The sequence below is a fragment of the Spinacia oleracea genome, chromosome 1 (genome assembly GCF_020520425.1).
Source record: "Spinacia oleracea cultivar Varoflay chromosome 1, BTI_SOV_V1, whole genome shotgun sequence".
Taxonomy (NCBI): domain Eukaryota; kingdom Viridiplantae; phylum Streptophyta; class Magnoliopsida; order Caryophyllales; family Amaranthaceae; genus Spinacia; species Spinacia oleracea.
The window spans coordinates 104,358,165-104,374,716 of NC_079487.1; the positions used below are offsets into that span (position 1 = coordinate 104,358,165).

At 30.1% G+C, this 16,552-nt stretch overlaps 1 protein-coding gene across 1 annotated transcript; it reads right to left on the reverse strand.

The window, feature by feature from the left end:
• Positions 1-1,452: 1,452 nt before the first annotated feature.
• LOC110786671 (uncharacterized) lies at positions 1,453-16,119 on the reverse strand. Its single transcript, XM_056838129.1, has 18 exons — positions 15,480-16,119; positions 13,571-13,783; positions 12,676-12,774; positions 11,883-11,935; positions 10,827-10,923; positions 10,659-10,732; positions 8,756-8,870; positions 8,571-8,651; positions 8,218-8,294; positions 7,453-7,519; positions 7,239-7,304; positions 6,053-6,160; positions 5,354-5,484; positions 4,691-4,757; positions 4,536-4,600; positions 4,312-4,405; positions 4,122-4,189; positions 1,453-2,129 (listed from the first exon to the last, which is right to left on the reverse strand). Exons 1-18 carry the CDS (start codon positions 15,630-15,632, stop codon positions 1,817-1,819), a joined length of 1,941 nt encoding a protein of 646 aa, XP_056694107.1. The 5' UTR covers positions 15,633-16,119; the 3' UTR covers positions 1,453-1,816.
• Positions 16,120-16,552: the final 433 nt, after the last annotated feature.

Genomic DNA, 16,552 nt, shown 5'->3' on the forward strand with positions numbered 1-16,552 from the left:
AGAGAATTACCTTCCTCAAGCCGAAGATCATAGAGTCTACTCTTGAGTAGTAGACGATTGGTGACACTTTTAGCCATATAAAGAACCTCCAACTTCGACCATAGATCATTCGCGGTTTCCTCCTTGGCAACTTCCCTCAATACTTCATTCGAGAGGCAAAGTTGTATAGCCGACAAAGCCTTCAAATCAATCTCCTCCCACTTCTCTTCCGTAATGGTAGTGGGTTTCTTATCCTTCCCTTCAAGAGCCTTGTGCACACCATTTTGTATCAAAATAGCTTTCATTTTCGATTGCCAAAGGCCAAAGTTAATTGACCTATCAAACTTCTCAATATCCAACTTCATTGTTGACATGAGTATTCAATACTCCCAAGAAATCAAACAAACAACCCAAACACAACCTTAGCTCTTGATACCAATTGTTATAAATGAAGGACCTTTTAGGCTTGAATGTTGATTTGTATGACAATTTGATGTTTGAATAATGAGAAGAAATAATTAAAGAAATTAAAACACACACAAAGATTTAAGGTGGTTCACTCTTCAATGAGCTACATCCACCATGGGGGAGGGTTTGGAGCTTGTATTACTCTTCAATGGAGAAAGGATTACAAAGAGGAATTCTCAAAGGTGAAGAAGAGAGAATTCTTAGATCTAGGGTTTCAACCTCACTTGTGTTTCTCTCTCTTAATTCTGAAAATCTCATTATATTTGGTATTTATAGTGTTAGACATCAAACTAATCTAAGGGACAAGAAAAGGCCACGTCGATTGAACCTTGTGGAGAAGAAAACAGTTTACCCGCATAGTTCGGTCGAACCTTTAAAGGGTTCGGCCGAACCAAGGTCAGGTTCGGCTGAACTTACCCAAACTTCGGGCGAACCTCCAAAAACAAAGCTACTGACTTCAGGTTCGGCTGAACCACCAAAGAGTTCGGCCGAACTTCCCCTGCTGCATGACAGCTTCTCGTAAAACAGTCATAACTCCCTCATTTCTCATCCAAAATGAGCTTATGACCAGGCGTTGGAAAGCTATTGAGCCAAGCTTTAACCTCCAACTTGAATCAACTCAATCTAATGAGTAGATCATGAGATATGTCCATTTGAAGTCAGACCTTCCACTATAACACCCTAACATCCTTCAAGGAAGATTCGAGGCACACATAACAATTTCTTTTTTCACGTATCCCAACATGATTCTTTGAACATTAATATCTCTAATTGCGTGTAAGTAAAAATTATAAAAAAAATTGATATTTGGAATCCTCACATTGATACGAATTTAACAAGATCTCAGTTGACTATGTTTGTTTTTACATAATGTGAAAGAATAGTTGTCAAAGTTAGTTAATGAATAGTGTTCAAAAGAGAAACGATGCATCTATTGCGGAACGGAGGAAGTAGAATAGAGGCAATACCCAACACGCTCTAAGAATCGAAGTTGGGAAGAAGAAAATGCATGATTTTGAGGAAAAATTGTTACTTTGCACATTACAAGCTTAAACTTCTATTTTTGTAAATTACAACTTGAAAAATCACTTGACATTTGAAACTACAACCCCGGATCGAATTCCGGCAAACCGGGACTTGAAATTATATTTGATTAGCCAAAAATCGGATTTCTCAGTACGTTAATACTTGTGATGAGTCAGATTGTAAATGTTCTTTACATGATGATCTTTGTCATTAGATCATTACATTGCTACGAAGTCGCTTAAGCGAATCTTTCAAATTAGCTGGTGGTATCATACAAAAAAAATATGTTGAAAATTCCTTTTTTTTTTTTTTTGTTACGCCCTAGCTAATACGTAGTGACTAATTAAGTTCCTAAAGCGTCAAATTCCCAGTCAATGCTATCTTTATGTATTTTATGTTTTGCTGATTCTGAATGTGGTGTCATTCCATCTTCTAAGTCTAGCAAATTCCAGTCAAGCATTGTTGTGTTGTTACATTCTCTTCGTGTAAATGAACTCTTCTTTAAATCATCATGAAGCTTCAATTTCAGGGGACTTCCCTGCCATATTAGATGTTTTTGTGGCTCACATTCTAAAGATGGTCTTTCTAGGGATTGAAACTCTTGATTTATCTTTTCAAACATGCTAAATAACTCCTCCATGCTTTTCTCATCGTTCCTAATTTCAAAAGTAAATAAACATCAAGTTAAATACATATGTTATTCTTGCTTATAATTCCTCGGTTCTTTTTAACCTGACACGTTTTGTTTTGGCTCACATATTAAGAAAATGTGACAAAATAGTGTACCTCACACACTTGCATACTCTTGTAAGGGTTAAACCACTACAAAAATTTGTATCTTTTATGACAACCTAATAACGACGGGTAAAAATCCCGTCTCAAAAGGGCTTTTGCGACGGTGATAACAACCCAACAAAGACGGGAACAACCGTCGCAAATGTCTTTTACGACGGGTTAATGACGGGATTTTCCATTAACGACGGCCCTCTTCTATGACGGGTTCACGACGGAAAATCCCATCGTTAATCAACAAATATTGGGCTTTAGCGACGAGATTTCCCGTCGTTAATAGTACAATTTCTTGTAGCGAACATAAAATTTACATTACAAACTTACCAAAGCAAGAATTGTGTCAACTAAAAGAACGTTCCTAAAAAGGGAATTTGTCAACTAAAAAAAGAACGGAGAAAGTATATATTAAAATTCCTCAAAAAGAAAAGTAATATACTAAAAACCGTTTCTAATATTAATTTCGTAATGTATACATGTCATATAGAACTCTTCTATTCACTAGAACGTGACATGTCTCCGTAGCAAATAATATTTACTACAATGTACATCAAATTTTTCTCATGGTAGGATTCAAACATATATGTGTGTGTTGTAAAATGTTAGTAAGATATTGTTGAATTAGTATTTATACTTTACTTTCTATAATTGTTACTTTTTTGTGTGAATGAGCCATAAGAATAATAAAAGTTACAATAGGGAGAGAGGAATTACATAATTGTTACTACTTCGGTCACAATTGTGTATTTGTCAATCTAATAACGCATTTAGTCAGGAACGTACGAAGAGAAAAACTAAAATACCAATTGTTCCTAAAAAAAAAAAATCTATCTATTACTATATATACTAAAAGAGACACCAGGAATGACACGTGTCATTTCCTGGTGCGATTTTTTCCCGCCAAATTTTTTTTTATTTTTTTACTTTAAAATAAATAAATTACATTACGTTTTTTTAGGAAACTAAGATAAAAATATATTTTAATTACCATAGATATGTACTGCATAATATATTATAGGAGGAAAGCTAAATCAATATTATTTTTTTCCTTTATGATATAATTTTATTTATGTATTGTTATAACTTTTTAATCTGATAAGAAATATAAAAATATTGATAAATGAACTTCTAATGTTAGTCTACTATTAATAATATAATACATGGTAAGTAGACTAACATATAAGTTTATTTATCAAGATTTTACTCAATTCAAAATATGTTGTATTTGACTAACTCGGTTATGCTCGGGTCTTTTCGAAAATTAGTCTTGAGTCATTCGGGTTTGGTTAACGTTAGTAGATCGTTCTACATACAAGTAAACGACTATAATTTTTAACTTTGTATAGTAATATGCAAATTTAGTTCATTTCAATATTTTTTTTACACAATTTTGATTTTATATTTTTTCATATATCGTTTTTACTTTCATGTTTTTCTAATATCACAAGTCTTTTAGTTACTATTAAAATAATAAATTGTTTTAGTAGTAGCCGTGCGTTGCACGGGCCCTAAACTAGTTACTAAGTAAAGAGATACCTAGTAATTAATCAGGTAAAACTGTGGTCAAATAATACTACTCCGCAATACTCCGTTTATATTTACTTGCATCACTTGCATGGACGCACAGTTTTAGACTTTTAAATAGGTAGCCCATAGAAAAATAATATTAAATGCGAAATGATCGATGTAATATATTTGGACAAAATATAATGAATTAAAAAGTGAGACCAAACATTAAGAGAGAAATTATAAAATAATGTAAAAACCTTCTAAAAGAGGAAGTAGTGCAAGTAAATAAAAATATCAATTTTAGGTAAGTGATGTAAGTAAATAAAAATGAAAGAAATAATTTGTTGCACCTGGAAAATTCTTCTCTTTGTTTATCTGATTGCTTTATGCCTTCCACTAAATCAAACGCGGTAATGAGCTGAAAATATAATTAAAATGTTTAAAAATTAAAGAATTAACTTGTAATTAAAAAAAGAAATGAACGTATTAGAAATGAACGTATAATTAGGGGTTCCTTACTCCTCCTAGTCTCCTACGTACCTTGAATTCTAAATCTAGATATTCTTCCTCCAAATCTCTCCTTGTTAGAGCTATGGGGAAGCTTTCATCTTCTAAATGAGATATTTCAACAAGCCTGTCCATCATTTTTAATTAGTGACGTGTCATATAATTTAGGACTACATACATTATAATAATAATAATAATAATAATAATAATAATAATAATAATAATAATAATAATAATAATAAAGAAATTAAACATACTTTTCTTTTGGTTTTAGTTGTCCTATAAGTATTCTAAAGCGAGTCACTAGATTTTCTAACTCCACCTGAGACAATGATTGAATACAAATTAACATTAAATTAATCATAATAATAATATAAAATGAAGTGAAATTAGTTAAGGTGTACGTACGTACCTTGTATGTGAGGAGAAGGTCTGTTATCATTTTAGCTTGATGATCTGAATGTCTTTTTAATTCCTCACTTTATCAAAGGAGAAAAAACAACAAAATCAATACAACTCGCAATATATATTTGTCTGTGGATGAAAATGTCTTAAAAAAAACTTATTTTGTTTGAAATAAATTTATTTGTGCTTGAAAATATTTTGGATAAACTTAATTTCTTTTTAAAGTTAACTTATTTGAATTTACCTTAACTTATCTGGACTTATATGAACATATATTAGACCTGATCAAAAGGAGGGCCGGGCCGGGTTCGGGCTGGGCCGTGGCATAAAAAACTTCCCATCATGTCGGGCCGGGCCAAACTTCAGGCCGATTTTTTGTGCAAAAACCCGCTATTTCGGGCCAAAAATAGCTGGCTGTTCCGGACGGGCCTAATTTATAACTAAAATGTTGTTTTACGTTGTCCAAAGCCCGCACAATTTTTAAAAAGTTCGGGTCGGGTCGGACCAGCGTGCCGGGCCAACATTGATCAGCTCTAACATATATTAAGTTATCTGGACTTTAACTTCCTCCTCTCTCTCTCTTTCTTAATTTGTGTGCAAATAATTAACAACCATAAATAACATTTCGAAAAATGTAGTATATAAAAAACTATAGAGTAAATGTTCATACATATTGTTCTTCTCAGTTTGTTGAGTGATTGCAAGTTTGATGTTCCATGTATCCTCCACAAACCTCAACCACCTGATCACAACCTTAGCCTCTGATTTGGACGAAGTTATCGATTTTGATTGATCTTCTTCCTATACAATAACACGTGAATTTTACTTTTTTTTTTTAAGCATACATGTAATACAAGAATTAATGAATTGAATAAGATCGAGTAACTATAATTTCTTTCTTTTTTTTTTTTTTTTTTGAAGGAAGAGTAACTATAATTTCGGTGTGTAGAGAAACATCAATCGAATAATAAGCATTCATAAAGTAACACCAACTTTAATGTTTACTACTATAATTTAGAATTAATGGATTATGGCATATATATGTGACGTAAGCTGCGTTTTTTTACCCCGTACAATACAACATTGATGATTTTTCTTATACTGTATCAAATTATCATCATACAAATATACACAGTTCTTTCATAAAATTAACTAATTAAAATAATAAGTGAATAATTTTTTGATTCATTGGATATATACAAATCAAATAGTCCTTATGAATAATATAGGAATTAGTGAACGAAAGGTAAAAATGAATTATAATTTAATTTCAATTATTGGTAAATGCATAAGAAATAGATTTAAAATTAAAAACTTAAAGTTAATAATCTCATAAAACGTTCATCTAACTATGATTTAAGTATAATACCTTCAATTGTAAGTCTTGAAGAACTCTATTACTCGCTTCATAAAACTGATCCTTTTCTTCCCTAACATTACGAAGACTTGTTTTAGCGATAGTTAATGAGGCATTCACCTGGAAAATCATTTTTTCATATTACAACAAATTTATAATACAAAAATAATACAACATGACATGAAAACTGATATTCCGTCCGTATTTATTTAAAGGATACACTTGCCTTTTCCGGCCGTATTTATTTAAGAGATACACTTGCCATTTTTAGTAACTTATTCACCCCACCATATAATTAAATAATACGGAGTACATCTAATTTACACTATGACCTACCATCCTATTAAATAAATAATTTCTGAAACCCACTCCACCTCCCACCCCACAAAATGACATGGTCTCCACTTGTTTACTTATTAAAATATCTACCCAACCCACTTGTTTTATTATTTTATTTCATTCAATTATTCTTGTTAATGTCCGTACCCGGCCAAGTGTATCTCTTAAATAAATACGGGGGAGTAAGATTAATTAGATGATTATGAAGACAATACGTAATCGAGGAGATAATATGCTATTACATGTAGTTGTAACAAAGAAACACCAACCTAACCAAAATATATTACGGCGTAACCGCGTAAGGGTGAACCGGGTGCTAACACCAAAAAAATAAATATTACGGCGTCCTAGAAATGAGATCTTGCATTGTTCAATATTCTACTCCCCGTAATAGTTTTCATTGTTTTTTTTGTTCTACTATGAGGAGTTCTCGTTGCTTCTGCATGGAGCTCCCGCGGGAGTTTGCATGGGTACCTGTACCTCGATAGACAACATCCCTCACAGCTGAGGTTTTTTCCATACCCAAAGCTAGATCGAATCCGAGAGACCGAGACCTTAGTTAAGGCCGAATCAAGAGATCCTTAACCATTCACGTCAACCTCAGTTGGTTAATACGGAGTAGTTCTTTTATTAACATTATTGAAAATACAATATAAAAAAAACCTCACACGTACCCACGCTAATACAAGAAATCGAAAATGAAACGAATTCAACGTTTTGGGAAAATTCTTAGGATGATTTTCAATTAGGGTTATAGTGATATCGGATTATTAAAATCAAATTTCTTCTTAAACATAATTACCTATATGTATATAAAGAATCTTTATCAATCTCGAACCAACAAGAAAATAAAATATACCTTTCGCAATGCAAATTTGAGTTCTTCCTTTTTCTTTTCAAGGGTTTCAATTTCTGTTACCAAAACCTATGAAAATCAGGATGTCAATTTAACAGTATAACTATAGGAGACAAAAAAAATCATGCGAATTATCAATATAACATTATTTAACATTTAAAATTATGAACACATATACGGAGTAAACAACAATTTACTAGTGAAATGTATTTCAAACCTTTTCAATTTGGGCTACTTCAGTTGCTTTTACTACACGAAAACGTAGGGCTTCCCCCTTATGAGATCTGCTCAAATATGATAATAAGATAATACGGAGTAAATATTAACATCAACTATATAAGAATATTATTTTTAGGTTGCATAAATCCACTGCTCCACATATATTAAATAAATTGTATTGTAGCCTAGGTATAATTTGGATCAAATGAAAGTTTATCTACGTGAATATAATATAAGTACTTCCTCTTATTTTTTTTAGTTGCAACATTTTGCTTTTTACAAACTTTTCTATAAGGCGGTCTTACACAAAAAACCACCTTGGTATCATATAAGTTAAGCAATGGAACCAATTAGTTAAGCACTTGAACTAATTAGTTAACCACTGAAACCAATTAGTTAAGCAAAGTAATTAATTAGTTAAGCAATTGAATCAATTAATTAAGCAATGTAACCAATTAAATTAGTTAAGAAATTGAATCAATTAGTTAAGCAACCAAAGTGGTCTTTCCGGTAAGGCGGTCTTACACAAAAGTTGCCGATTAATTTTCACAAAATATACATTTAGACGGATCTAACAAGATCTCACATTAATATGTTTTTCCTAAAGTATAAATCATAAAATTAAAATAAATAAAGTAGATTATGTGAATAGTGCAAAAAACAAAGTGTTGCAACTATTTTGAAGCGGAGGAAGTATATCATTATATATAGCATGAATGTGTATAGAGAGGTAATTAAGTGTTTAAAGTTAAGGGAACCAAACCTGTGATCTAAAATGCGTCTCTCAGCTTTCAAATTAGATTTAGCTAGAGATTCTAATAAAACTTTCAACTTGTTCACCTGTCAAAATATTTTTCAACAATAGATAAAATTACATTGTTAACTTGTTAAGTAACTCTTACTAAATATAGGATTATCGCATAATTTTAAAATATGATTAAATATTATTGCATATGTACCATGATATGTTATTCCAATTATGAGATAAATGTTGTAACATTTATCTCATAAGTTAAAAAAACAATTACTCCTAAAATTTTAAATGGCTTATCGCATAATTTTTAAATAACATGAAGTTATGTTAATTATATGGAGTTGATAAAACAAGCAATTAACCTTCTGAGTACGACTTTGCAATGAATCTCCATCACGTATAACTTTCCTTTTGAGTGAGATATCTTTCATCTTCAAATATATCTGCATTTAATAAAAAAGAAAACTAAACTACTACGTATGAATTACACAATGCGTAAAGTTTCAGATAAAGACAATACAATATTTCAAATTGATGTTTAGTTTACCTCCATTTTTATAATGTTGTTTTGTTGAGTGGCATCATCATCACCCTTGGTAAAATGATTCTTGGTTTTTGTTTCATACAACATCTTTTCCAATTTCGAAACCTTCATATCTATTCTGAGATCAAATCATCAAATCAATAATAAAATCATTATTGCTCCATTTAAAAGGTAAGCTATTTTTAAGTTAATCTATTAAATACTCTTTCTTATATTACCTATTTTTGTATACATATAATCCCTCCGTTTTTTTTTTATTGCTTATAGTTACCATAAATGCATGCGTTTAAGAGTACGGTGAGAAAATAAAGTTAAATTTTGGGGTTTGTGGAAGAAAAAACAGGAAAGATATTGAAAAATTAGAATTGAGTATGTTTTTTTTTTTATATGTGACTATCATATATGTAAGATCGTTGATGTCAGCATTAAAAAAGTAACTATTTAACTATAATCTAAAACTATCATCAATCAATAATAGTAGAATATAACTACTTGATTAAAAAAAATCAACTAATTGGTAAGAAATTGATATTATACATAAGACCGTCTTACATAAGCTTTTGTAATTAGAGTTTGTGCAATAATAAATAAATAAATAAATAAATAAATAAATAAAGGAGATACGGAGTAGAGTGTTGCTAGTAGAGTTTGTGTAAAAAAAATAACCTCTCTATTTGACAATGGCGGATCTTTGTTGTAGGTTCACCCCAGCCGAAAAATTTTGTAGTGTATTTTTAGTTACGGCTCATTTGTGTATAATTGTATAATTACATAGTATATTGCTTAATTTTTTTTCTACCGGCCGCCCTCGTAAAACCGTTCAAGGTCCGCCACTGTCTATTTCTGAATAGATGGATTGCTTGGATTTTTTCACTATTTATATACTCCGGCCCATGAAAGTTCTTTCAAGCTTGAGTCTTTATAGAGATTGTAATTAAATTGGAACCAAATACACTGCCGATGAATATATAAGTCAAAACATATTCATGTTTGATACGTCTCGATTTATAGTTTTAAAACATCAAATGTTTTTAAAATTTTAAGTACATATCTAAAGATATTAATGATTCAAGTGAAAAGAACTTTCGAGAAAAGAGAAAGTACTAAACGTGACTTGATTAATTAATTTGTTTTTTTCACTAACATATACGTAGTACTTTGTAAAAACTAAATTTTACTATACGAAATATTATTGGATTATGTATATTTTCATACCATAAACTTATTTTAGAGATATTATCTAGTTATCAAAGTTATGAATTAGCAAGTGTGTAGTCAGACTAATTACAAACGTGTCACTTATGAAGGTTTGCGCGGTAATTAATAAAATTGAGAAGTGTGTAAGAAAAATAATGATTAGGAGTGTTTTTTTTGAGGGAAAGGATAAAGTACACTTTTTTTTTTGGTATTAAGTAGACAATTGTTTATTGATAAAGTACAAATAAAAGTGGATGTGGGAATTGAAAAGTGGGAAAAGTGTAGAATGTGTAAGGAAAAATAATCATAATTTATGGAAAAGTGAGCAAAATGTATGGAACAGTGGGAAAAGTATATGTTCAAAATGGAAAGTGGACACATATAAGGAACACGGCTTTAAGAAAAGTGATACGTATTTAGGAACGGAGGGAGTAACTTTTAACATGCTTTGATTATTTTTTATATTTTATGTATTTTTCTTTTTTTTTGCGAATAAACATTTTAAAGGGTTACATAGTTACTTTTATAAATTATTAGTGATTCTGAATGGATAATTTTTATTTAAAGCAAAAAAGTTTATCATTAAAAAATACTTTAAAACTTTTTGACTTAACTAGGATACGTTTGTAGAAAAATAAAATGAGAGAAAAATAATCAAATAGGATACTTTTGTAGAAAAATAAAAGGAGAGAAGAAGAAGTCAAATTACCTTTCCATATCAGCATTAACTTTTAACCCTCTTATTGCAATTAGAACATATTGAAGTAATTCTTCCCGCCTCAACTGCAAAAGAACGGAGGAAGTATATTAATAGAGAAAAAATAACTTCAAAGAAAAGTTTCAAAAATTGCTATATTTCAAGATCACTATTGCATACCAACACTTCATCATGGTAGTTTGAAAAGACTTTTGCTAATTCTTGTATGCCTCTCATAATTGTATCATGAATTTCCCTTTTGCCTAAGAGAGAATGTCTAACAAAAATTATTACAAGACAATGTTAGTTAGTTTAACGGAGACTATATAAAAGCATCACAATTGGTGATCTAGTCCAAGTAATTAAAGGTCAAAAGCTTTTATAAGTGTTTTAATTTATTTCTCTAATGATAAGTCATAATTTATTTAATTTTCTAATATTCACCTTGACACCTTGAGACTCAATTGCGCAACGGTGAGAATCAAAAACTCAATTCTCACTTTCGGTGTAGCTGTTTTTTTTTAATTTCTTTTACAAAAAAATTCCTTTGTGAAAAAAGAAAAAAAGAATTTTTTTGAGAAGAATTATGAGATGGGGCTCATTTTTTACAACACATTTTCTCTCTTTTGGAACCCCTACTTGACCTATCATTGGAGATGGACTAATGTCAATTAATGCAAATATATTGAGTAGCATGACATTTAGGCTACCAAAACGATTTCCCCTTTTCAACCATTTTACATTGTTTGGTTGGGTAACAGATGAAAAACAATTTTTCATGACTCCCTCCAAGGTGGAAAACCCTTTTACATTTGAAATGGAGGGAAACCACTTTTCCTTCTTTCCTCATTACCTCCCTCTCCTTTTTTTCCCCTCAATCTTCACCATCTTCTCCCATTTTCCTTTAAGATACCAAACAAAGGAAAACTAGTTTGAAATTATGTTTTCCCTTGAAAATTGTTTTCCATGGAAAATCATTTTACAATGAAAACGTTTTACGCCCTACCAAACGGAGTCTTAGTAAGAGAAAATTTTCATTTTTTTTTGATACTTTTCGTGTTTTTTTTGTTTACCTTTTTGCATATTTAGCAATACACAAGAGAAAGGTCAATAAAAAAAATTGACTAGCCTAAGTGAAAATATCATGTACTCGTATTAATTAGCAATTACTGCGTATTTTTTAGTATCCATTTTAGTACAAGAGAATGGATACGTAATATCATGTGATCTTCTTACCTGAAAATCTCTAAAAGTAAAGTAATTTCTTCCTCATTGGGTGCTTCAAGAATCTGCATCAAAATAGTAATCAGAGCTCATTATTTTTGAAAGAGAGAAGAATCCGAGTGCAATGAAAATTGGGTGCCTAAGTGGGCAATCAGAGCTCATTATTAAACAGTAATTAAATGGTAAAAGTGAGAAATTTTATGAAATAGATGTACTATGTTAGTAATTATTTTTTTTGTTGACATTGACTTAGGCTCTGTTATGAACGATTTGTTTTGCCTTATTTCATACAAAATAAATTCAGCAAACATAAGTTTTTTTCAGACATTTTCACACACAAATAAGTCTATTTCAGACAAATTAAGTTTTTTTCAAATTTTTTCACACACAAATAAGTTTATTTCAGACAAATTAAGTTTTTTTTCCAGATAAAGTAAATTTAGTTAAGTTCAGATATATAAGTTCAGTTAAATTCAGATAATATAAGTTCAGTCAAAATAAGTCCAATAGAACGGAGACTTAACATACATAAATTAAAAAGTTCAATCTAATACCCAACTACTACTGGGATCGAGGGAGTAAACTAAGATTTTTTTTATTTTTGATGGAAAGTAAACTAAGATCTTTATCAGAATACTTTTGCGATAATGTTTTGTAGTTATTGTTGGTTTCTCATTTGCAACCTAAGTTTTTTTTAGTTGTACATAATTCTTTAAAAGCTAGGAGTGCTACATTAAAAAATTTAATATCTTTATAAGCCTTAAAAAGTGCACTCTATATAAATGGGGCATAAAATTAAACTAACCATGGACAATGCAATGCCTTCAACAACGTGACTACGAAGAATGACATCACGTAAGTTCAAATGTGCATATCGTATGTTATCCAAGTCGTCAGATGATACCTATATGAAATAAAATATATTAACCAAAAATAAAAGTGATAGAGTAAGTATATACTATATCTAGGTGTAAATGAGTGCAGACTAATTAGTTGATTGTAAATGCATGCATGGGCAACATAGTGATCCGTAGAAATCAAAGAAATACATGATATGCTGATTTGAACTTTTCTTTTTGTTGATTCACTAGTGTATCTTTAATTCTTTTTACGTGAAGATAAGAATTATTTTTTTAAAAAAAATAGGTAAAATTTAGGGGTTTAATTTTGAGATTTTTTTTATTAATTTATTAAAATGATTAAAATATAATTAATGGTTAATTATGATGTCATTAGTAGATTAACTGCCGGGATATGTAATACGGTAGCAATTGACATCAATTGTTATAAATGTATGTAGTAATTGACAACTTTTAACAATAATTGACAAACTCTCTATCAACCTAGATAATGATATATTGACAAATATTCCTTCATTGTTTGTCCATGTTCCATAATAGTGTACCAATATTAAGACAAATGAAAGAAAGTGTGTGAAAAGTTTGTTGAGTATAATGAAACATGGTTAAAGTAAGAGATATATAGTGTAAAAGGTGGGTGTGTGTACGACAAAAAATGAATAAAGTAAAAGAAGGTGAGTGAAAATATGTAAATTTTGTGGTTGTGGGAAAAGGGGCAGGAAAGCACATTTTTATATCAAAAACTAATATAAAACACAATATAAAAAACATTATGAATGGAATAAAACAGAAAGTCTAAAAAGTTCATTTTGAAAATTGAAACGAAAGTGAATGACTCACAATATGAAGTTCTTCACTCTTAGATTTTTGATGAACTTTGTCAAAAATGTTATTGATATCTTCTGAAATGAAGTCTATCCTTGTTCTTTCGATTAGCTCGAGTGATGCTAGTAATCGCCTTAACAGCATAATTCTTTCTACCCCTTTACATGAAATTGATACTTCGTCTAATCTTTTCAAGGCATCTACAAAGCTTTCAATTTTTTCACTTCCCTGGAACATATAAAACAAATAAATTAGGATATACTCCCTCCATTTTTAGTGATGGTTTTCGTAGTACATATGAATTTTTTTTTTTTTTTTTTTTGAAAATACATACTACCTCCGTTTCAAAAAGATCTTTACAGTTACTATTTGCACGGACTCCAATGTAATATTTAACTAATAATATATCCCATTTCGTATGTGAAAAAATTATAAAAATTTGATATTCTGAAAATACATCCCGAGACCAATCTAACAAGATCTTACATGTAACGTTTTGATGTATATAATTGTGAGAATTTACGGTCAAAGTTTTTATACTTTGGACACATTTTCCAAAGCGTAAAGAACTTTCTGAAACGGGGGTAGTAATTGAATAGGAGTTCAACGATGTTTCAAGCATATTTTGCTATTTGTAACCTCTGAATTTTTTGTCAAAGTTTATGAAGTTTGACCACAAAAATCAAAGTGTAACCATAAAAAAACGGAGGGAGTATAATTAATAAATTACTCCCTGATCCATTTTCTTTTTGTGTATCTCATTTACTATACCTTTTTGCGCCATTTTCAATTTAATATATACATTAACCACCACAACAGTAACAAAACCTTAGTCCCAAAAAGATTTACGCAGTTTTCAATTTAATGTATACATTAACCATAGATAAAAATATTATAACAAGTTGATATAATAAAAAAAAATACATATCGAGACTATCTAGATAAGCTAACGAATGAACTCCCACATAAATATATTTTTCTTAAATATGTCCACGATTAATTCATGGTTAAAGTTCTCGATCTCGCTCTCTTCAATTGCAGATTGCAAATGGAATAAAAAAGACAAAGCAAAATAATTAAATGACGTAAACCAATGATTATAATTTATAGCACGAAATTATATTATTATATACGTCGGACTAACCAACCATATTATGTACCATAAAATTAGTGCAAGGAGTAACTTAGTATTGTAGTATACGCATAAATTGTCCAATTATTCATGTAATATGCATAGTGTTATTAGAATCCATAATAACTACCCCGTATATATATTCACTTTTCTCATAAGCCATGCAATTTGATCTAGATATATAAACTCAAATTTCTTTTTGCAAAACACTAAAATATAGGAAAGGAAGAAAATGGTGAAACAATTAGAAAATTCTTCCCCCTTTTTATTTTGGACCGTCTCATGAATTTCTTGCCACTTTTCCTTCAATTCTTTTCGAGCATACCTAAAGATCGGTGTACCTCGTTGCACTAGTTTTGCCCATCAAAATTGATCAAATGAGCAAAATAACACCCCTTAGTACACCTAGCTCTAGGTATCCTCGTAAACAAGATAGAGGTTCTAGTGAAAATACAGTATACAGAGTATATATGTACACCAAAGAAATTTGTGAAATACTCCCTCTGTCCCTTAATACTCGGCTTGTTTTGACCGGACACGATTGCCAATGCACAACTTTGACCAACAATTTCTTTAACTACATATTATAAAATCTTATAAAAATATTAATATTTTGAAAGTATATATTAAGATGAAGCCAACAATATATTATATACTAACATTTGTTTTCATATACTATAAATATAAATAAAATAGGGTTAAAGTGAATTATGTGAACAGTGCAAAAAGTCAAAACAGGTCGAGTATTAAGGGACGAAGGGAGTAGACGGAGTAAGACAAAAGAGGAGTTACAATGTGATCGTGGAGAATGTTAGCACCACCGGCAACAATGTGACCAACATGAAGTAGGACTATCTCCATAACCGAGCGAATGCGAGATATGTTGGCTATATTGTTTTTCTTCACCTCCATTGCCCTATACACCGTTGAACTTAGCCAAGACATTCATTCAACAATAAAAAAAGGCATTCAACATTGACAAAAGGATGTAATTTTACAAACAAATTATAATAGTAATGTTATGAAATGGAATAGGTTTAAAGATTCAAAGAAAACTAGGGAGGAAATAGGGATAAGGAGAAGGTAGAGGCAATGTTTTCTCCTACCTTTTAGGAGATCTATTTGAAATTTAGACCTTTTGTTTACTACAATTGGAAATATTGACTATTTAATGTCTTCAAAATAATTTACTCATTGTCAAAAAAATTATTTACTTAAAAACAATCATTTTCAAGATTCTTGGAGTAGGAGACGTCATACACGTAAGACCGCTTGATGTTCAACAACATTAAAAAAGATAACTAATTGCTTGGAAAAATATAATTATTTGATTAATTGAAGAGTATGATTAACAGTGTAGTATAACTATTTAATCACAAACGCACAATGTGTAACTATAGTACAACTATTTGGTAAGAAAGTTGATCGATCTTATAGATAAAACCGTTATATATAAGTTTTTATATTCTTATGTGTTGTAATATGCCCTTAATTGTTTTACTTTATTGGTTTTATGGTAAATGGATGGCATACCTTGTCAAGGAAGTTATATTTGATCATTTTATTCAATCTTAGGCTTAATACTACATTCACAATCACAATAACCTACTTGACAAATAAATTTGTAATAGATTATTTATTTATTTGAAATGCCTTTTTCAAAGGTAAATAAATTACTTTTTCATTTGAACATATTTGACCGAAAATAGCAAGGATATAATAGAAATTTCAAACAAGAACACCCAATCTTTAAGAGTTGGCTAATACGGAGTACGAAGTATAATATTGTATAATATTTTATTTGTTCCTTAAATATTGCTGCATGTTGACTTTAAGTTTACTAACACATAACTACTCTTAATCTC